We start from the raw sequence: 24,259 nt of genomic DNA on the forward strand, positions 1-24,259 counted from the left end.
GAAAGCAATAAAGATATCTTATATTATTAAAGAAACCTGCACCTGCTGCACTGGTTTAAAGCTACACTGCATCTACTGTGAGCTAAAATTTTCTTTTATTTCAGACTAATTTGGCAAATAGTAGTTTTCATAGCAGCGTTTGTGTTTCCTTGTAAACAGAGTAAAATATCTGCTTGGAGACACAAATAATTTCTTAAGCCATTATTCATCTAGGAGAATGCTGCTGAGCATACAGGCTCCTGTAAAGCAGCACACTGCTCCCCATCCATACTGTTACACACTTTCCCACTTGAGAATTGCCCTGTAGTGGCTGATTACTGCAGTGGTCCATTAGCAGGTTACTGAGGCAGAAAGGAATGATTTTTCAATCAGTCCCTCCCTCTTAGATTTTTGATTTCTGCTGATCATCAACCCTGGCATTTTTACCAGTATCTTACAGTTTATGTACAGCTGCCAACCAACAGTGTAGTGACCTATGCCCGGTTTTCATATGTTTGTCATGTATATGTCTTACATAGGATGATGGCCCAATGTACATTTAATCAACATCTGCCACTTTGACAAAAGCCAGGCAGCTGAATCTTAGTCATTGCTGAGAGAAGCCAAGCTGGCATGGGCGTGTAAATCATCCCAATTACATGCTGAAGACAGGATGTCCTTCCTAATTATACAGATGGATAGGGAAAAGATTTCCAATTTCTATGGGCTGGGGCAAAAATTTGGCTGAAAGTCGGTCCACCACGCCATTAAGTTTCCTTCTCCATACTGACGACAAAATGTAAAGTGAGTTCAAATTTTTAAAGTTGTGTCTGCTTTGTTCATGGGTTACCTACATTCTTAGCACTATGTGGACATTCAGAGTCACTACAATGCTAACCTTTCATCTTATACAATTTATACATATCTTCGTACAGATAAAAATTAAACATTTATGTTGGTTATGTTTAGTTCTCTCTCCGTCTTTTAATCTAACAGTGTACTTTAGAAAAATCTTAAAAAGGTCTCGCTCTTACCTGAGCTCCATGATACTCGTCACATTGCCAGACGGATAGATGCGTCGTATGTAGTTGAAATCTCCAACGTACAGACTTCCATCAATGCCCCATGCCAGAGCCACTGGTGCCAACAGCTTGTTTCCCTGGGCCTGTCCATTACAGCTCGGGCACGAGATGCTTCTGCGCCGCCCGTTCCCCATGACAGTGGAGATCACAGGGGGCTGGAGAGAGATGAACTGGTTCTCCCCACTGCCTTTGTAAAGAATGCCTGAGGGGAAAAAAAAGTACAACAATTATTTGCTGGTGTGGAAGCATGATTGATGTTTATTTCTCTGGTAGCAGATAACTGGGCTCATTATTTATTCCTTATATAACTGGGAAATCTACTGCATACATCACTTTTATAAGACAGACCCAGTTAAATTGGGACATAAAAGATGGGAATACACAAATTCAGTTTACAACAATCATATAAAACATTAAATAAATGGCTTGACATTTTGGGAAATATACTTGCTTACTTGCTTACTGTCTTGCTGAAAATTAGAAAACTGATACCACTTGTACGTCTGTGTGTCACATACAGAGCTGGCGCTAAGCTTCTTAGCTCTAAGATCAGAGTTAACATGTCTCACTTGTTTAATGTGCTCACAAACACAAAAACAAGTTAAAAATTCTGTTATCTATACCAGTTATCCGGAAGAGAGTCACAGTCCTACAGTACCCGGAGAGAACCCACGCAAACTGCGCACAGAAAGGCACCAAGTCAGCCGAGGCTCGAACCCAGAACCTTCCAGCACTAATCACTGTTCCACCATGCCACCCAATGTAGTTATCTACTAAAAAATGTTTCTCTCTCCCTCACTCAGTGTTTCTCGTAGCTCCAGCTCCATACATCATTGGCTCATGTAGCACACTGTAAAAATATATTAAGACATTTTTACACTATCAACTGGAAACTGATATACCCTGATAATTCTGTGCATTATTATAGAATTCAGTCGATAATTGGAAACCCTCCAAAAAGCTGAAGTATATTTTATGTAAAATAATGTTCTTTATATTTGACAGGGAGCCTATTTTCCCCGTGTTATAGAGAGAGATGGTAAACATAACTACAAAGCAGCGTACCTCCGCCATGTAACGGTGCAAACATTTCACTGAGGACTTGTCAAATTTGGTGAGTCACTACAGATTAATATGTGAAGAAGACACAAATATAACTGGCTTGTTAGGGGAGGACTGATATAGTGGGACTCTCTCCAAAGGGGAAAGAAACACATCAGAGGGAAGAAGTGCATGCTGGAAGCACCTAATTATTCACAAGAAGCAACTTGTTTGAATCCATGCTGCCTCTGTCCTAATTAGAAGATCTATGGCACCATCGAATGGCCACATAATGTGGTTCTCCCACAGCGTTATCCCGTAAGCCGTCGTAACCCTTGATGTATGTGAAATCGAGCATGCGGCCGCGCTGCTTGTCCCTTCTCTGATTAGTTCCTTTCACTGATTTAATTGATTCAAGGGCAAATTCAAATGAAGGCACAGTCTGACGAGACTCTTGACAGGGTGATCTGACCAGTCTCTCTTTTTTTATCTGGCTGCAATATACATGAGCCTCTAACAAAGACAAACAGGACCATGGGACAATTTTATGTGTGATGCCATCAAATGCACAACCTTGGAACTTTAATTGAACTGTGATCCATGTGTCTGCACATCCAAATGAAACCTTTCACTGAGCTGAAAGGTTGACGCAGCACCTGGAACATAGTCAGAAGTAACAAAGAAGCTATGTAATCTGACTAGAATTTTAATGTCTGTTTGTGTAATAGCTCCTTATTATTCTTGGGAAAGACAAAGATGTTTCTAATATCCAGGAACATGGATCCGTTGCAGCAGTAGAACAGTCGAGTAATTTGGCTGATATTCATCTTAAAAAAAACAAAAAAAACCACAATGCTGAGGTCATTTTGGCAAGCAACTGTGGTCCTCTCTGTTTATACTTCATCACAGTTTACTATTCTCTCTCTCTCACACACACACACACACGCGCGCGCCTTACCATATGCTATTAGACAACATAATGGAACGGATTAAGTTCATTAATCAATCATCAGTCCTACCCCCCACGATCAGTCCACATGGATACTATACTCTTTCACGGTGATCTTCTCACACATGTAACTCATGCCACTCTTATGTAAGTGAGTGAGCAGATTAAGGTTCAGCTTTCTCCCCTCAAGGACACTTGGTCATGACACATTACTGCTGATGATTGTTGTAAGGATCGAGCTTGTGGCGACTCAGCTGGATGCCTGTCCTGATGGGAGTTTGGCTTCTGGCTATGCAGTGCCCCAGGCCAAAGGGGTGGACTCCGACAATGTCCACATTAAGATGGCTTCGAAGTCCTTAAACATGGGTTTACAAATATTTTATACTTTTACTTCACTCAGCTGTTAGTTGGGACATATTCTGTAAAACTGTAAACAAAACTTTCTCAAATAAGGTAAAGCTGCTGTTGATATGCAAGATGTACAGACAAACAACTTATACAATTTGTCATAGCTGTTTTTCTGCTCAGACTGAAACAAACTAGTACTTCATGGCAAATTTTAAGTCAAAGTATGGAATGGATCAACCATTAAGGATGTGTTTGCTCATTGATTAGCAAATGAATGTGTGTGGAGGCGTGTATGACTTTTGGAAACAAGCTGATGAAAGTAAAAATCAGTTTCACTTTGCATAGATATTTTTTACAAAGTCTGAGAATCTGTTGTCTGCCTTGCTCCAAGATCATGCTGATACTGCTCCACTCAGCAATCACACAACTCATAATGTAATACAACTGAATGTCACGCAGCATTTACCACATTATTAAACACTCAGACACAGTTAGACACTGACAGTAGTGTGGAATTTGCCAAATAATAACAGGAAGATATTGGAAACAATCCAAGCTACAAATGTATATTAAAAATAAATGATAGTGAATATGGGTGGTGGGATGCGGAGGAAACATGAAGGCAATTTTCTATCATAAAAAATAAAGTGGAAAATAGGAAACTAGAAGCGAAGTCATTACAGAAATATGTGAGCAAGAAGCAGAAATTGTTGTTGCTTTATTCACATACCCTGCCTACCTCCTGTATACAGAACTGATAATTCCTTATTACATTTCCCAAACGACGAGGCCACCTTTCCACTTTTCCTGAAGAGACGTATTCACTCATTGAATAACATTTGTTGAATTGATTCCTTTTCTTAGAATCACGAGAGAAAGGTAATAATAATTTCTTTGATAAAAGGCTAATTTGATTCATATAGAGAAGAAATTGAAATGTTTAAATGTCGACACCACAGCTTCTGAGATGATTAATGGTACAAATGCAAGGCCAAACCACCATACCTGATTAAAAAAAAAACAAAAAAAACTGGAGCGCCCTGAGCAATGTCACCTTGGTGACACAGAGAGAGTACAAAGATTGGCAGGGGAGTACCAGGAGTGTGTCTTAATTGCACCCTGTCCCTCTTTGTTCTCCTTTACACTCTGTCACTCTCTATAGAAACCACCCAGGATCCCACCGATCCACCATGATAGAGGCTAAAAGTGGACAAGACACCTCTCAGTCCTTCGAATGCAGCATGTGCGGGAGCTGTGCAGTAAGTGCACTCCAAGATCCTGAGTCTCTGAACTCTGGTTGTGTTCAATAAGAATCAACTATGTTACCCTAGATAGAGACAAGTTGCAGATTGAGGGGAAGGCATATCCACTTGCAATGAAGAAAGGAGGAGCAGGAGGACATGACTAGAGAGCACAGACACCAGCTATTTGCCTTATCTAGTCTGACAGGCTCTGTAGCAGTGGCAGAGAGAGGGAGGCTGCTTTTGCTCGGGTCTTTTGCCATTGATGAGAGAAAAAGACCACGTTTGAAGTGGTGCAAAAATGAAGCAGGAGTCACAACAAAGAGTGATAGCAAAAGTCTGGAGCAAAGCTGCTGTGCGGCTGCAGAGGCCCACCGTGTGCTAACATGTTGGGTGAAGACATTAGTCAAGGTTTACAGCTTTGAAGAATCAATACTGGAGCAGCACTGATGGTAAACAGTGATATTTGGATCCTTCTTCATGCAGGGAAAGTATATCGAACAGCATTCCTTATCCAAAAACCCACGTGGGCCATAAATCTCAAATGTCAAAAAGTGGTTGAATGTTAGACTGAATAATTCAGTTTAAATCTGAACATACAAACTGGATAAAACCAAGTGCCTTCTCACAACTCTCTAATAAATATGAATACATGTGAGGGCAAAGGTAGGAATACAGATAAAGTTATGATACACCAGATGTGAACAGTGTATAAACTGGCATACCAAAGTCACTATCAAAAACATTTCAGAGCTCACTGTCTTTGTGTTGAGCTAATACTGTAGGACTGTAGCACGAAACCTTTTTGGCCAGTTGATTAAGCTCGTATCAGACAGGGCTAAATGAAACTGAACATCATGGATTTGTCAAACTATTCTTGAGTCTTTTAAATTTGGCCAAAGTATGCAATTTATTTTTGGGCCAGCTCTGTAATAGGGCAAATAAAAAGTGTGAGAAAACCTTGGGGAGGCTGCGGCATTTATGGCATGAAAAAACCTGACACCATCTGGTTGTTGTTTTATTTCTGTCATCACTATTTCCATGTACAAATACAACCCTTCACTTGATGGTTTTTCACACACAGTAACATTCACCTTTCTGATAAACCCAGACAGAGCACAGCTCAATCTAATAAAGGGTGCAGCATATATTAGCATATCACACATGCTGCATCTATCTGTTGATCACAAATGGATCTCACAACAACTCCAACTGTGATGCTGCCACAGTGAAGGCTTTGGAGATGGAGGTGCTACACTTTGAGACAGGTGGGATGAAACGTAACGTGCCGTCAGGAGTCATGTTAAAGGCATATTTCAGCATTCTTTTATACACTTCACAAACTTCAGGTTGTGGATGGCTTGACAGATTGGGTTCAGCACTGGACCGCTATGTTTGTTCTTTTAATGTTTTACATGAAATAAAGAGACACATTTGCATGAAGTATTAACAAAGTAAAAGAAGGCTCATTCTCAGAATGGGCTCTCTGACAGATTTTCCACACCAGCACATCTGACAAAAGCCAGTTTGTGCATTCTGTGAGACCGGAGAAGACTGTTATACATGTTATACATACAGGGGGTGGCTGTGGCTCATGAGGTAGGGCAGTCGTCTACTGACCAGCAAGTTGGTGGTTCGACTCCCGGTCTCCCCGCATGCCTAAGTGTCCCTGAGCAAGACACTGAACCCCGAATTGCTCCTGGTGGCTTGACTAGCGCCGGTGCATGGCAGCTTGTCGTCATCAGTGTGTGAATGTTGTGTGTGAATGGGTGAATGGTGTATCATCTCTGTAAAGCGCTTTGGCCAGTGCAACACACTGTGAGAAAGCGCTATATAAAATACAGTCCATTTACCATTTACATGCAAAGACATGGATGATATTGCTGTGAAAACCCACAGAGTACTGTGGGATGACTAGTGTTGCCCCTGCCAACTGTGGGTATACATGGAAGATGCTATAAAAGGCTATTCAAGATGTACAGGAGGCAGGATGGAGTTCTAGTTAAGCAAACATGCTTCTTTAGAGCTGATTTATACTTTTGCATCAAGCGGTTACAATGGATATGTGAGCAGCCTCCAGAGCTCATGCAAACCTCCTCATACATGTACCTACAGTCACCTCGGGCTGAGTGCATTTACTCCTGTTTCAGGTGTTTTGATGCCACTAGAGGTAAAACTGAAATTCAACATCAGCACCAGGAATACATATAAAAGCGACAGTCTATTTTCATGCACAATTAGCTACACAAACGCTTTAATAGTATGCTGTTTAACCAGTGAACCCTATTAACCTCTTGAACATCACCTACCTGCTACTGGTAGTTTTTAAACTACCATTATAGTTTCATACACTGACATGACAAATTCATACCATTTTATAATGATAGGTTGTGTCATTTAGAAACCAAGCCTTAGGAGAACTTTGAGCATCAGACACTGCAAGTGAATAATGATAAAGTGATTTATCCCTCTATTGCACAAAATCTAAATGCATCAGTGACATGGTAATTACTGGCAGAAGCTTTTACTATGAAGCAACTTCACAGTGGCATACGCTGATGTGTTGACAGCTGCTGATAGCCAACCTGTTGCCTGATAAAAGATCACCTACAGCTATATTTGTACAATTTTTGGTGCTTTTTGAAGGATTGACTCGATTTCAGCTCCAACAAAGCACCACAAAAGGGAGTGAATCAGAAAAGCATGATACTCCTACCTGATAGGTGAACAGTGCAGCCTCTGAGTATATGTGTGTGTGTGTGTGTGTGTGGGCGTACAATCCAATTCTGAAGAGGGGAAGCTGGTGCATAGGCAGTCTAGGTAATGCTAAATGATGTTTTGAAGGGATGTTGACACTGATATCATTGGCAGTGCTGATATGCAATGCTGAAAATATAAAAGAATATTTCATCTTAAAATGATAATCTGCAATACAGTCTGCAAAGGAAATTTGATATATTTGCACTTTTTAGCTGCCTCTCTGCATTTAAATTAAAGAATGGTCTTCCTTAGAGTTATGGAAATTGGTTTATCTTTTCTCAAGAAAATGACCTTTAAAAAGTCATTTTTGACTTTATTATGTCTTGAAACAGGGAAGACGTCACCCAGACACTATTTTAGGACAGTTCACTGTAAATGTTAAACATACCACATGATACTTCCCAATGCCAAACTGACCCACATATGCGGCTGAGCCGAAGAAAGGTCAGACTGACTCCACATCTACAAATGATGTCAGCTGTAACATTTGTACCTCTTATCATTTTCATTCAATAATAAAAATAAAGTTAAATCTAAAGAAAAATCAGCCATAACTAAGTCCAGGTCCTCAATAATGATGCTATCACTGAAGTGAACATCAAAGAAAATCCCTAGACTCTGTGGCTCAAAGACACAAACTCCAGGTGTAATTAACAGTTCTTCATGCATTTTGTGTTCACACGCTCTGACATACAGTACTCCGTTAGTTGCCAAGGAAACAGAATAAATCCTATATTCATCTCTGTATGCTATATGAAAGTTTGATTTGTATATAGCCATCCATCAATCCATCAGCCATCCATGACTCTGGAAATGCCAGTAATTAGGAGAGTTCTACAAATGGATGGGTAAATTAGATTTTAAAATTTTCCATTAAAATTAGCAAAGGCAAAGAATAAATGCTCTCCAAAACAAAATAAACATGCAAACCATCCCTTAACAACAGCAGAGAACTCCAAACTCCAGTCTGACAGTGTGAGACTAAGGACTCTGCTGAGGGCCACGACTGTAACCTCGACTATTTTCAAGATGAAAGGGACACAAATTGTGTTGGACAACTGGAACAATGATTGTGAGCTGAGTGGCTTTAACGTCAAAACAGCAGCCTGGCAGACTGAAAATACACACTACCCTGAGGCATATTTCTTATAATTGCACTCATATTATTGCCTGCACAGTTGTAGCATAGCACTGAATTCTCCAGTTTATAGTGCACGACTTCCTGCTACTGTAACCTACTCACTTCTATATGTACATTTCATAGTTTCATTATGCATGTTTAACTTTCTCATGTCTCTGCCCCAGCATGAAAAACATGTCCATTCACTGTGCTTGGCAAATTAAGTGATTCTGAATGATGATAGAAGAAGAAATTAATGTAGTTTGTTGAATCAATGTGACATGACGCCTGTTCATCAAAAGTGTAAGCCTTCGTGAGCGGGCAAACGGCTGTCGTCTCCTTAAAATAGCTGAGTTGTGTGGAATCGTGGCGAGCCCTGCACCCTGGTGATTTACTCGCTGATTTATTCTGTCATTACTGTGAACGATTGGCCCTTCAAAACTCTCTATTATCTGCAGATGGGATGACGAACCATATTTCATTTTGATTCAAGTATTTACTGTGGTGATTCAGGGTAAAGACCACCTGCCTGTAACCCTAAGAGGCTACATATCTCTGCCCCACATCGGCACACACATATTACTTACCATTCTGAATGTCCAGTATGTGGTGTTTGTCTAATATCCACCCTCCCATGTTGGAGGCATCCAGTTCATAGCCTTGTACCACTGCTGTCCTCTTCTCCCAGAGCACCACATCAAGACAGGACTCATATTCATATCCCACCGACACTGAAAGTAAATGACAGCAGACACCTATGGTGAGCAAGGCTGCACCCTCCTTACCTAACACTTAGGGCAGCAATGAAGCTTGTACTCTATAAGACATTCAGCACATGTTGTGGCTATTTTCTCCATTTGCTGCTTCTGCTCTCTCTTTGACTTTGTTATATTCTCCAGCTGGGATGATTTTAGTTGACCCGTGGGGTTTCTGTGCCTCACCTGCACAGTTCGTATTTTATGTGCTGTCCTCTCATTTTTCTGTTTTATTTAGTGTAAATGCAAATACATGACAGAACAATATGATGTGTAAAGTGGTACGAATGATTCAAACAATAAAAGCTCAGATGAAGTACATAGTAAAAGCTGTGATATGGTTTCAACCATAAGCCATGAGTGAATGCTGTTGATTGTCAGGGGTGTGGGGGTGGGGGGTTCTCTTTAACAGAGAAGTTGGAGTGCTTCAACCTTCATTCTTCTTAAGAAAGTCCAGACTGAAAACTGTTATTTTAAAAAGTCATAATTAAGATAATGTATAATTGTATGTTATTATTTGTTATAAGATATCTGACTCCTTGCAGGAGCTTCTTTTGGGCTGATGCCTCATAGGCAATACTGTAGCCAGCACAGTACTCCTGAAATATCATACATGTAAAACAAAGAAGTCGGCAAAAGAACAGTGGCCTTCAGAAATGTAGCACCGGGGGGATTTCCGGTATTCACACCTCCTGCTAAAGCTCTATTGCACAGGGTTATAGAAGCAGTCTCCAGTTAAATAATCCTCAATAATATTGTGTGTATGTGTGTGTATAAATAAATATATCAGTCTTCAAAAGATCAAGCAAGGTTCATTGCTTGAAGGTAGCGGGAGTATCTGACAGTGAACCTACGCTTAAACAACATCTTCAGTTGGAAGCTTCACAGCAGGAACTCACCCACAGCCTCTGCCAGGCCAAAGACCTTCTGATTGTAGGCGTCTGTTTTATCCCAGATGAAGGTGTAGGAGAGGTCGGGGAAGGCAGGGAAAGACTTCTGGAACTGACGGCCCATGACGGCCACCATCAGGTGCACCTTCATCAGGCCAAAGGGGAGACGATCCTGGGTCAGGAGCACCTTGAGGATGGGCTTGTAGCCAGCTGCCCTGGAGCTCAGGTAGACCAGATTGAGGTCACTGCCCGGTATAGCCACTTGTTCATGGAGGACCTATGATTTTAATTAGTAGTCAGACTGGCGTCAAATGCACAGTGTGGAATATAGACTTAAGTAACTAGCTATGAGGGTTTGCCAGCACTTAATGCACTGTACTAATTAGAATACAGTATAGAATACATCTACATTTCGTTGTCAGGGTTACACAGACATACAGGGTAATCATGATATATCCTATAAAGTACAGTCAAACTTTATGGATTTGTATTGAGATGCCAAAATATTAAAAATAAGCTCTTACTTATGCCAAACCACAGACTGTATTAGTTCATATGCAAACTGAGGTAACTCTGTAGGCAATAAATGAATTCTTCATTATTTGAGTCTTAGAAAAATTACTTCATAACTAATAATCAGCAAGTGTTGCTCTCACTCCTCAGACTGCCAGTATGTTCATGCTGAAGCATGTCCAAGCAATTTGGATTTTTTTTCTGCCGCAAATATAAAACAGATCTATCTTTTCTAATGAGTTTAAACTGCCAAAGCTGTAGAGTCACATTTTGCATTTAGAGATTTTCGACTGTGATTTGAGCCAAAGGGATACAAACCAAATCCCGAGGCATGTAACCTCCGTGCGACGTACCCTCCGAATTTATCAGCGCTGCTGTGAGACAATTTATGTCTTAGTATTTAGGGAGACACCTGAATTCAATCACAGCTCAAAGGCAAGCTGAAAGGCAAATCTGGCTGTTTGAAATAAGCAAGAGAAGAAGAGCCTGGGTAAAGTGAAGATAACATTATTGTTACACTGTGTGTGATTTTGCAACACTGCACTGTAATGTTAGCATCAGACATTCAGCAAATTATTAAGTCATTCAAAACAATCAGATATGAGCACAAATTTGGAACCGACCATAAAAGCAAGGTCACCTCTCTGACCGCGGTCTCACCTGGGTTTCGGGGATGATGGGGCTGTCCTCTGGGGAGGTCTTGTACAAAGTGGATAGGGGTGTGGCCAGGATGAGGGGGTTGGGCCTAATCAGGCCAGTCAGGTAGCAGCTGGGGATGTCATTCTCTTCCCGCTTCATCACTACTGTGTCCATCACATGGAACACATTCCATGGAAGCCACACTGTGCGGTGCAATGTGGGGAACGGGGCACGTTCGTAACTCAGCGTCAGAGAAGCGCCGCCATTGGCCAAAAGGTCAAACCTTAGCACAGTAATGAAGTGGAAGCACATCATAAAACTCAACCAACCATTGCATAAACAGTTTATGTATTTATTAGCTGTCAATATACGATATACTAGATTCTGCAGTATCTGCAGAAACATCCAGTCTATAACACCTTGAATCTCTGTAGTGTTGGCCATCATTTCTTTGGTTATCATGACATGACATGATATGCTGACTTGTAAACAAGTCTGTTCTTTCACCAGATCATCCAAACCACTTTTTTTGGAGATAAACGTGAGCTCACCCAAAGCATGATTTATTATACAAGAAATGTGTGTGCACAGGAGGCTGGTCTCAAGATTTGCTTGAAATTTGTACGACTGTTTGAGTCCTAGTGCTTTTTGCCCCACAGGACTTTATTTTAGCAATGCTGTGACATGTCCATATCTTAGTGTGTAAAATGTTATTACCGATGAGAAAGATGGCCAAGACTGTTATAATTCTGGAATGTCGCTTTAAGTGCAAATTACTGAAGTAAATGTTTATTTCAGGGCAGCCTGATAATGCTTTTTCAGTGGAAGAGAGAACGTGTACTTGTAAGGAGTTTTCCCTCTGTACACCCTCGATATATTATCATTCACTGAATCTAATTTATGACTTTTGTTTAACCAGGCATGGTGCAAGAATATAATTTCTGGATGAATTTGGTGTGGTGTCTTGGGAGTTTGGTGGTGAACTGGTTTTAATTAGTAGGGCATTACTCAGGGAGAAATTACTGGTTTGGAAATGAAGGGTGAGTCTTTGAAGTGCTGCTCTATATATTCAGCAAGCTCCACTACCCAGGGGGTAAAGCATCTGTGTGGTGACATTGCATGCGTTCACCACACAAAGATACACACACACACGCTCACAAATTTAAATGCTTATGCACGTCTTTCACACAGGCACCCATCCCAAAACTGCACACAGACACACGTGCCAACAGCCAAGCTGTGCAGCTGACCTAGAACAGCTTCCTTCTCGAGCTCTCTCCACTTCGGGCAGTGGGCTCACAGCTGCAACAGACCAGGCTTTGATGCTGGCCCCCCACACCCCAAGCGTTCCCTTCTTGAGTGGATCTGTTGGCTAACCAAGTGTGATTATCCTAGACCATTTATCACGCTCCTTGTCAGAAGAGTTACAGGGCGGAATATCTGAAGAAATCAGCTAATCCTTAACTATCTGAAGCCTTAAGGATCGTGCTTCACAACAACTGCTCTACAATTCTCTGCCACTCAAAAGCCTTTTATGCCACACTGGCAACATAAAAACATCCTCTATCTGATTCTGAACTATCTGAATTTGAATGACGGCCCAGTTCACTATCTGTGATGCCCATCTACAAAATAGCAGTGAACTCTATGTGACATATGTTTGTCTTGTATGTGTTTGCACTCCCATTATTAAGGACCTGTCTGTGGTAATAGCAGGAGAAGGTCAGACAGTAATCCCATGTTTTACTACACCGCGGGCAGATTGATTCTACCCTTGCTGATTCAATGCATTTTAAACAGCTTGGTTCAAAATGGCCTCCACCACTGTGACATTTGCATGAGGAATTGTTCTAGGGCACAATGTGCTGCCGTTTCGATTTGTTTTGAGCGCTTCTGGGATAACTGCCAGGATGACTCTCCCACTGCTGGACAGCTATTTCTGCATTTTTTCATACTACTCTGGGGAGAGCAGTGCATGCCACAAATAAATCATTGCAAGAGCAAAGGTTGAACCTAAAGGCTGAGCTGCCTGCAAGAGACTGCTCATATTTATTTGGACATGTAAATCTCTGTTGATAAATGCAGATGGATCACTGTTTGTTCCCGCATGCCGCACCTACTGATGAATGTGTGTACAGAGACCGTCTTACATGCCATCTTGCCGTGTGATGGTGTAGCCGTAGTCCGGGTAGTGCAGAAATGACACGTTGACTCCAATCAGCGGGGTCCCGTCTCCTGTGAGGACCTGACCCCGGATGACTGATGCCAGGCTGTGTGGGCAAACAAACACAGAAAGGGCTGAGTACACAAACAGTGCCAGCCGGCGTCAACAAGCAGCTACGGCATCAGCGCAGCTAGTAACTGTCATCCCTTTGCCAGCAGCATAAGCAGGGAAGGATCGTTTACTTACTGTCGAGAATGCCACCTTACAGAGCACCTCTCAGTTTCAGTTTACTGCTTTTAACAGCCCATACTTCATCGTGATCAAGTTGCCAAAATATCAAGGACTATTAAGATTTTGCAGCATGTTGCACATGTATTGCAGCATTTATATTCCACGAAGACACAAAAATGGATGCACTTCTTTCTTATGCTTAAACGCCAATTTTTTTAATTAAAAACATTATTAGGGTGGAACAAGATACGACATACAGAGCCATGCGTAGCTCTTAGGGCAATTCAATTTGTGAGGCCAGTTGAGAAAACAGTGAGCATCAAGGCTAAGAGTGTAAAACACACAGAGCATTATCTAGCCAGCATGATTCACAGTTATCAGTTTGCTAAGCCAAGTCAGTAAATAAAGTGTGCAATATACTCAACAGAGAGCATTTCAAATGAGATTCATGAGAGATACTGACCTCGCTGAATTTCCCTTACTGTGATCAAGTACTTTTGCTTCCAGAAAAAGAGCCTACTGTAATGCTAGTGTCATACAATGTCGAGTGTGATAAATGCCTGTGGTAATACCTGTGATGAAAGATAATGTATCAACAAGAACTGTGTTAGAATGAGCTTTTCAACTTGGTTACAGATCTCCTCTTGATGTGAGAAGTTGCAAAGCTTGGTGGCTGACATGTCAAGTGGCACTTTGTCGGAGTTCAGAACAACAAAATGCCATACTGGAGGCAAGCTCTCCTCCTCGAGCATTCCCTCCCCCAGCTTCCACCCAAACAAACAAAAAAAAAAAACTATAACACCTTGAATCTCTGTAGTGTTGGCCATCATTTCTTTGGTTATCATGACATGACATGATATGCTGACTTGTAAACAAGTCTGTTCTTTCACCAGATCATCCAAACCACTTTTTTTGGAGATAAACGTGAGCTCACCCAAAGCATGATTTATTATACAAGAAATGTGTGTGCACAGGAGGCTGGTCTCAAGATTTGCTTGAAATTTGTACGACTGTTTGAGTCCTAGTGCTTTTTGCCCCACAGGACTTTATTTTAGCAATGCTGTGACATGTCCATATCTTAGTGTGTAAAATGTTATTACCGATGAGAAAGATGGCCAAGACTGTTATAATTCTGGAATGTCGCTTTAAGTGCAAATTACTGAAGTAAATGTTTATTTCAGGGCAGCCTGATAATGCTTTTTCAGTGGAAGAGAGAACGTGTACTTGTAAGGAGTTTTCCCTCTGTACACCCTCGATATATTATCATTCACTGAATCTAATTTATGACTTTTGTTTAACCAGGCATGGTGCAAGAATATAATTTCTGGATGAATTTGGTGTGGTGTCTTGGGAGTTTGGTGGTGAACTGGTTTTAATTAGTAGGGCATTACTCAGGGAGAAATTACTGGTTTGGAAATGAAGGGTGAGTCTTTGAAGTGCTGCTCTATATATTCAGCAAGCTCCACTACCCAGGGGGTAAAGCATCTGTGTGGTGACATTGCATGCGTTCACCACACAAAGATACACACACACACGCTCACAAATTTAAATGCTTATGCACGTCTTTCACACAGGCACCCATCCCAAAACTGCACACAGACACACGTGCCAACAGCCAAGCTGTGCAGCTGACCTAGAACAGCTTCCTTCTCGAGCTCTCTCCACTTCGGGCAGTGGGCTCACAGCTGCAACAGACCAGGCTTTGATGCTGGCCCCCCACACCCCAAGCGTTCCCTTCTTGAGTGGATCTGTTGGCTAACCAAGTGTGATTATCCTAGACCATTTATCACGCTCCTTGTCAGAAGAGTTACAGGGCGGAATATCTGAAGAAATCAGCTAATCCTTAACTATCTGAAGCCTTAAGGATCGTGCTTCACAACAACTGCTCTACAATTCTCTGCCACTCAAAAGCCTTTTATGCCACACTGGCAACATAAAAACATCCTCTATCTGATTCTGAACTATCTGAATTTGAATGACGGCCCAGTTCACTATCTGTGATGCCCATCTACAAAATAGCAGTGAACTCTATGTGACATATGTTTGTCTTGTATGTGTTTGCACTCCCATTATTAAGGACCTGTCTGTGGTAATAGCAGGAGAAGGTCAGACAGTAATCCCATGTTTTACTACACCGCGGGCAGATTGATTCTACCCTTGCTGATTCAATGCATTTTAAACAGCTTGGTTCAAAATGGCCTCCACCACTGTGACATTTGCATGAGGAATTGTTCTAGGGCACAATGTGCTGCCGTTTCGATTTGTTTTGAGCGCTTCTGGGATAACTGCCAGGATGACTCTCCCACTGCTGGACAGCTATTTCTGCATTTTTTCATACTACTCTGGGGAGAGCAGTGCATGCCACAAATAAATCATTGCAAGAGCAAAGGTTGAACCTAAAGGCTGAGCTGCCTGCAAGAGACTGCTCATATTTATTTGGACATGTAAATCTCTGTTGATAAATGCAGATGGATCACTGTTTGTTCCCGCATGCCGCACCTACTGATGAATGTGTGTACAGAGACTGTCTTACATGCCATCTTGCCGTGTGATGGTGTAGCCGTAGTCCGGGTAGTGCAGAAATGACACGTTGACTCCAATCAGCGGGGTCCCGTCTCCTGTGAGGACCTGACCCCGGATGACTGATGCCAGGCTGTGTGGGCAAACAAACACAGAAAGGGCTGAGTACACAAACAGTGCCAGCCGGCGTCAACAAGCAGCTACGGCATCAGCGCAGCTAGTAACTGTCATCCCTTTGCCAGCAGCATAAGAGCATTATCTAGCCAGCATGATTCACAGTTATCAGTTTGCTAAGCCAAGTCAGTAAATAAAGTGTGCAATATACTCAACAGAGAGCATTTCAAATGAGATTCATGAGAGATACTGACCTCGCTGAATTTCCCTTACTGTGATCAAGTACTTTTGCTTCCAGAAAAAGAGCCTACTGTAATGCTAGTGTCATACAATGTCGAGTGTGATAAATGCCTGTGGTAATACCTGTGATGAAAGATAATGTATCAACAAGAACTGTGTTAGAATGAGCTTTTCAACTTGGTTACAGATCTCCTCTTGATGTGAGAAGTTGCAAAGCTTGGTGGCTGACATGTCAAGTGGCACTTTGTCGGAGTTCAGAACAACAAAATGCCATACTGGAGGCAAGCTCTCCTCCTCCAGCATGCCCTCCCCCAGCTTCCACCCAAACAAACAAAAAAAAAAAAAGTATTTTCTTTTCTTTGGCATTTTTGTTTCATAAATCACAGACATGGGAGTTTCATACATGATTAAAGCCTCAGATATCCTCTGCAATCAGTCAACATGACTGCAGGCCCTTCCGGTAAAACTTCCCTAGCACTGCTCCTCCTTGATATATTCTTAAGTGTGAAGTAATTTGTTAAGTCGCTCTTTTGTTTGAAAGTAAGAGAGGGAGACAATGCGATATTTCTTCATCAACATTTAATCATTCCCACTTCTCAACCATAGAGCAGAATTTTAAAAGCTTTCGCTCTGCATTTGTCACTGGTGGGCAAAAGATGTCTCATTTTGCTACTTTATCTCCGGGTCATTACGTATATGAGACAGAGATGATCAACAGCTATAGCCTCCCTTATTTCCCTCCCACTCCACGTCTGGCACAACTGTCTCCCATCTTTTATTTACCGGCTCAGGGAACAAGGCCACTTAAGAGCCTCCACAAAGGTTCACTCTCTCTTCCCTGTGTCTTTATTAATCTTTTCAGAGGCAGACGGATGCTAGAAGAGCTGAACCTCAAAACAAACGCCAAGTCACACCACCTGCTGAGACCCCAGAAATGAATCATATAATTCATGCATTCTTATCTGTCATTGTCTCACGCTGGCTATAGAAAAACACCATCAGAGAACCCAATGGGAGACTTGTGTGGGGACGTGATACGGCTAGGCGCCTAGTGGGGAGGAAAAAAAAAAAAATAGAAACACTAAACTACAACGCGTTTTATTCTGTGCTATACAAAGGGCAAGTTTACTGCCAAGTTGTGAAACCTGACCACACAGTGAAATCTGCTCCTTTTGTCCTGGTTTACATGATGACTTCTTTAAAAAACAGAAGGAGAGGAATGACCTCCAGGTGTTTTCCATCTCTGTACATCAGATACTCTCCGACTTGGCATAACAGTCACTGCTGCTGTTGAAAGTCTTGATGCTCTGCTGGCATTGTTCCAGTGTGTCAGAAACTTTTTTATAATGTATACTCTGCAAAGGCTGCCAATAAATTATTCACCCTATAACCTCAAATGAAGGTTTGAAAAATATGGGTCTCCAAACAAGCTCTGCCGCTACCAGATTCTACTTCATGAAGTGACTTTTTTCCAAACATGATTTCATGTGTGCAGTGTTAGTGCTGATAAGATATAATAAAGGTGATTAATTTTGTCAAATTTAGTCGCACGCATGTTTGCAAATGCACCCTGATGTTTTAACTATAAAACTAACTTCTACAAGGCGATAAAAAGGCAAATGAATATTTTGAGCAAGAAAGCTAATGCCACTGCCAGACATGAAGTCGACAGTAAGCTGAAGACAATGAGGATGAGGATTACAGAGAACTCGGCTGGGAGGAATTGCCTCATTCTATATTTTGAGTAAAGCATGCTATTTACATAAGGATTACTTTAAACTATTGGAAAAAATAGTCCCAAAGCCTTCTGCACACAGTTGGCAATAATTTCCCTCTCCATCACTCACAAAACAAACTAGTCGTGATTCTGAACAGATGTGGGAGTGCACTGAGGTTTTGGTGAAAATTATAACTCTGTCTCCTCAGTTTGCACATTTATGAAGCCTGGTAGTTTTCTTTGGGTAAGGCCTTCTTTTCCTTTATATTACATTTTTCAATCAGAGTCTTTATCTTGAGAACTTTGTCAGAACAAGAAAAATGTATACTGCAAGGTGTCAGCCCGACCCAAAACTGGAAGGTCACAGGTCTCATTCTTGCTTTCATTCATGTCCAAATGTTTTGAAGCACAATAAAATACTCTCTGTACTTGATTTAGCTGCTGTGGTTAGTGTATCCAGAGGGATATGCAAAAAACAAACCCAAAACAAACAAACAAAAAACATCCTAGGTAATTAATTGGTATTTGATCCTAAACCAACTGTGAAAATTCAAATTCTGTCCTGATGGTGTTAGATTAAATCTTAAGGTATCACCAACTGCTACAGTTTATCCCCAGGGGGACATAAATGTCTGTACAGCTTTGGATGGCAATCCATCCTGGAGTTGTTGAGATCTTTCAGCCTGGAATCCAAGTGCTGGACCATACTGCCGAGTATGCGTCGAGCAACTAGAGTGGGTCGAAAAACTAACTCTACATGAAACACACAGAAGTCTATGTACTTTCCAACCAAATGCCGCCTTTAAGAGTTATCAAACTAAAGAAAGAATCTGAAAACATCTTAAATGGAAAAAGTCTCAAATTATGCATCATATTAAAGCAACAATAGGTGTAATTTCTACAGATTTTGAACCAATCCATGTAAAGCGAAACACATTTAGCCTTGCTTGATGGTACAGTGCAAAACAACACTGACATTTTGGCTCTTTGCAGACTCTGTGATGGGACTCATTTAATGTGGTTTTCTGTTGGAAAGACAGTTTCTAGAAAGAAATCCTTTATAGTTAATATCAAAGAGAAGCCTATTTAAGCATGCTGGCCTCAGAGATTAAAATATACTGTGTGATCAGCAAAAAGATTAAAGATATATATCCACATGCAGTGAAAATGTCTCTTCAGTAAAATGTTTGCTGTGCGCTCCTTTCCAATTTGGAAGCCCGCATGGCCCTATTATCTACTGCTCATGTTTTTACAGTCATAAGGACTGTTTTTAGCAAGTAACCAATTCACTCATGAGCTGCTTAACAAAAATAAATGCTTGTGGCAGTGACACCACTGTAAACACACTTGTCACTGTGACAGCAAAGACAAAGAGATGAGAGATTCTTTGACGTTTTGGAGTGGCTACACAAACACAGGTGCCTCTCTCCAACTGGTAATGAGACAGCAAACAGCTCACATGGTCCAAATAAGAGCTGTCAGGAATTCATTAAGGTGCTTACCTGCTGTTGAACGGGTTATCCCCAGGTATCACATGACTACCGCTGGGACCAATCAAAAAACTGACATGGTCATAAAAGCCCCTGGGCGTGGTCGGGGCGGCTGAACTCTGGCTCTGGCCAGCAATGGCAGTGGGGTCAGGCGATCCACGACAGTAGGTCTGACCCTGGCAGGAGATTTGAGTGCAACAGTCTGGGTCCATGCAGTCAACAAGTCCATCTGGAAAACAGGAAAGACAGCTGAGACAGGGAGGGACAGCTTTGTTGACCTGGATGTGTTGGGGTTTGACAAAGGAAACATTTAAGCCTCTCCTGTTGAGCTCTGGTGCACACAGATGACTTCTAACATGAACTTAAGTTAATTAAAGTGACAGCAGAGATCCGCAGCTGACATGAAACAGAATGTCACCTAAAATGAACCTCTAAAGTTCTGGGATTGTGAATCAGCCTCAGGAGTAGGTTTTTAGAAATCCGGCTTGTGCAATTAATATATAGTCTCAACTACTCTTTATAATTGATCTACTGTATATTTTAAAGCATGCTGTTTAACAATCTGCTCTGCTACAACATTTGCATTTTCTTTCCAGTGATATTTTATGTATGATTGATGTGTTTTGTTTATTTGCACTGATGCTGAGGCGCCACATCAAAGCCAGATTTCTGTCTAGCACAATAGGAGATACACAAGTGTTTCTGAGGCTAAAAGACTCGGCATTTATTTCTTCCTACCTCCCTCATTATCCTTTCCATCTGAGCAGAGCGTTTCGGTGGCTACATCGCATCCGAGCCCTCTCCATCCTGACTGACAGATGCAGTGCCAGACGTTCTGATCCAAGACGCACCTCCCGTTGTTGTTGCACAGCCCGGGGCAGCCGTCTGTCAACACATCACTTACATGTCAAACAGCTGAGCAAGTCATAACAAGGAAATCAGGAGAAGACGAGTGAAGGGGGGTATTTAGAGTGGACAAGGGCAGAGGAGGGACATAAATGAAAAAAGACAGTATTGAGTGAACATACAGTACGATACACCTCTGACAGGACTGGGGCTGTGGGGGGGGGGGGGCAGCGGGGAGAAGTTTCAGGCGTGTTTCACAAACAGATTCAGCTACACTGCAAAGTGAAACTTGCAAAATAAAAGAGGGTGAAACCGGCTGAGGTGTTTGCACTGTTAATAGTCCAATGGAAGACCTTGGATATGTGTTAAATTAAATTCTCAGGTGAAGTGTGAATAATCATGGGTTCAAGTGACTTGCAGTTTGGTTGCCTGGATTTCTCTTGCATGTCTTGAAACCAGATTTTTAAAAATTTGAAACAAGTTTGGAGGATTCTTTGGGAGTTTAAATTTGCACAAATACCATTTAAGAAGCTGAAAATCAATCTCTTAAATGGCAGCGGTCTTGAAGGTTCATTGGTTTTGCCTGAAAATAAAGTAGGAGTAGCCCATTACTGATGTTAGAAACACTCATGTGAAGTAACAGCAACATCAAAGGGACAAGGAAGTATATATGTAAATAGGGGAAGAAGTGTGGGAGGAAGAGGGAGGGTCAGAGTCTACATTTACAGAAAACAGAGCATTTGCTGCCAGATCGCATTCCTTCTAGTGGAGGGTAAAGACAGGGAGCTGAAACATGACTAAACCACACCAGTTTGGGGCGTTTAATCTGGCAAACACAGGGAATTAAGACGGGGGTGAGGGGGAGAGAAGGAACCGTGGGGTCTGGTGTGAAACTGGGTTAAGACGGACAGGAGATGAGGGGACATATCGGGGGGGAGCAGGATCACAGCAGAAACATTATGATCGACTTGGACATAGAACAGGTGTATATACGCCGTGCTAGGAAAGACAGAGAGCAGGGAGGGATTGTTTGAGACAATCTCCCTTGGGGGGGTAGTGGTTCAAATTACCTTTATATCCTATCTTGACTGCTCCTATTACACATCCGAGGAAAGGGAAACATTTGGAAAAGAAAATTACTTATCTCTGTGGTGGCAGAGAACTAAGACTGACAAACACATTTACTTATTGTAACTTAAAGGGAGCAAAAAAAGTGGAAACGGCTGCTGGCATAAAGCTGATCCCTGCCAACTTGCTTTAAATGTTTGGAAAAGAAGCTCTGCAGGTAGTTCTCCAAAAATTATCGGTGCCTTTGCCTCGTTTTAGCCTCTGCTCTATTTTCAATCTCTTGACTCTGTATGTAAATCAAGTTGTTACGGTGATTGAGCTGAATTGATAATACTAAGCATGAGTGACAGGATGTGACTGATAGTACTGAAAAAGAGGAAAATGCAGGTTCACCCATTTTGAAAGATCAAGTTCTAAACAAGTTTTAAAGCAAAATAAAGGCGTTCAGCTGGATCAGAAAAAACATTTTGCACGTAGAGTATAATTCTCAAGCAAAATGAAGTGTTTTTTTACCTGATACTCTGGAATCCAGGGCTATACATGTAAGCCAAGAGGGAGTTGGAGAGTGAGAGAGATAGGCAGGCAGACAGGCATACAGACACAATAGAAAAGAGAATGGATATAAACAGGAGTTAGGTAAAGAAATGCAAATCGAAAAAAACAAGCAGAAGATTGATTTGAACGAGACAAAGGAGACAAAAGCTGAAGGTAGAAAGCTGTAGAAGGCAGATTTAATGTTTCACAAAAGTAAGGAGAAAATATTCAACAAACTTGGAGTGTAGATGTTAATTAAAGCAGCAAGGGATTCATCAGAATTATAGATGCTTCCATAGTCAAAATCACCACTTTTTCTGTAGAAGTGCTTTGGATTGTGATTGTTTCTGTCCATGGGAAGCAACAAAAATGAATTCTTGAGCTCAGTAAAATATTCATTCTTAACACTCTCCATCTGCTTTGCTTTGCCAAAGCAAGACGAGCTAACACAAAGATGAGCACACTGTTTCTCTTGATATCCGAGTGTTGTAACACTCTTTGTTTTCGGTCTATATGAGCCAGTTTCTTCTGGGCCTACTTCAAAACATTTTACCGTCTGCTTGTCAGAAGAAATGTCGTCTCATCCTCACTCTAATATGAATGCATCATGAAGCGGAATACTAAACTTTTTTTTTCCCTTTTTCAATTTTCTGTCATCTCCACTTCAGTGAATTCAACAACTGCACGGCAATGAACCAGCAATACACTACGACGAATCAAATACACCTTAGTGGTAAACTGCAGTGCTGAGAAAGCAGTGACAATGGGTTAAGCCTTGCATATAAAACAGGATCTAGATGCGTGTGACAAAAGAATGGCCAAGGAAGTCCCCTATTCAAGCTTTGGCCATGTAATGTGATTAGAAAGCGCTTTGTGCAAATGGCAGTTATTCAGAGTTTGAAAGACAAAATAAGCTCCCGGTTCTCCAAGAAAAGGTAATGCACTGCCTATTCAACCCTCCTGCATCCAAAGCAAGGAGTTACTTTCCTGACAGGAGCCTTAAACACGAGAGAAGAAAGAGAAAATGTATGGTGCACAGTCGTTTCCCAAGGAGAGAAAGATTAATACGATCAGGAATGTGACCCCTCCAACAACTCCCTCACTGCAATCCCCTGTCCCCTCAGAGATGGCTGCACGCTGGATGGATCAGGGACTGCTGATGAGAGAACTTGTAAATACATAATTAGGGTTCAATAGTTTGGAGTGCCTGATCTTTGTTTCACAGGGAATATGTCATCACTGAGAGGTTTTAGATGACACTTGGGGTAATGCTGTTTGACGCGTCGTGTCAGGGTTTAACTACAGGACCTATGACCGGGGGTAAAGTGTCGATGAGGTTTGAGTTAAAGGTCAATAGGAAGCGACATCTTAGAGCTTATTATCCTCATTAATGCCAGGTGAAGCACTGCCATTTCAGAAAAATCATATTCCAAAGAGGCCTACCCCTGGCTTTTGGCTCCCTAAATACCTGCCCTCGACTCACTAATACAGGAGCGACACTTCAGAAGTCTAAAAGGTGGAATAACTAAATGGTAATAGAGAAATTACAAAATTTATGTGATGTGCTGCAGAAAGACAGATTGAGAAAAGAGAGGAGAAAAGTGACGGATATCCAGCCAAAACCAAAAATGTATCACGTTTTCTAATTGCTTTTCAGTGAGAGAGATGTTTGAGTTTCATTTCAAGTTATTATTTGCAACATTTTGTTATAAAAAACCGTTTAGATTCCGTCTAAAGCCACTGCTGAATGCTGGTTTTACTGTAGCTCATCCCTACTTCATTAAAGCATTTACATTTTGATGATGGGGAGCTCTTGATAAGGAAAAGGAGGTGATGTTTCCTAAAGCAGCAACAAGAAATATAAAAACATAAAAGGTCAAGATGAAAACAGAACTCTTAATGAGTAAAAGTACAAAAATATATCCAGCAATATATATACTTGTATCATGCTCATTATCCACAGCACCAGTCCACTGGAGAGAGAGTGCTATAAATGTCTTCACTGTCCAGTTGATGAA

The 24,259-nt window shown here is 41.5% G+C and overlaps 1 protein-coding gene across 1 annotated transcript in view; it reads right to left on the reverse strand.

The window, feature by feature from the left end:
* The window catches only part of LOC109964297 (teneurin-3), a 135,783-nt gene that overhangs the window by 18,456 nt on the left and 93,068 nt on the right, over positions 1-24,259 (reverse strand). The window contains exons 13-21 of the mRNA XM_020607495.1: positions 22,221-22,241; positions 21,710-21,733; positions 20,532-20,678; positions 19,806-20,022; positions 16,246-16,365; positions 11,339-11,600; positions 10,175-10,442; positions 9,108-9,251; positions 1,014-1,263 (exon numbers count right to left, since the gene is read on the reverse strand). Of these exons, the coding sequence (XP_020463151.1) occupies positions 1,014-1,263; positions 9,108-9,251; positions 10,175-10,442; positions 11,339-11,600; positions 16,246-16,365; positions 19,806-20,022; positions 20,532-20,678; positions 21,710-21,733; positions 22,221-22,241 (1,453 nt within the window). The remainder of the gene's footprint in view (positions 1-1,013; positions 1,264-9,107; positions 9,252-10,174; positions 10,443-11,338; positions 11,601-16,245; positions 16,366-19,805; positions 20,023-20,531; positions 20,679-21,709; positions 21,734-22,220; positions 22,242-24,259) is intronic.

Source organism: Monopterus albus, unplaced genomic scaffold (assembly GCF_001952655.1).
Source record: "Monopterus albus unplaced genomic scaffold, M_albus_1.0 scaffold86.1, whole genome shotgun sequence".
Taxonomy (NCBI): Eukaryota; Metazoa; Chordata; class Actinopteri; order Synbranchiformes; family Synbranchidae; genus Monopterus; species Monopterus albus.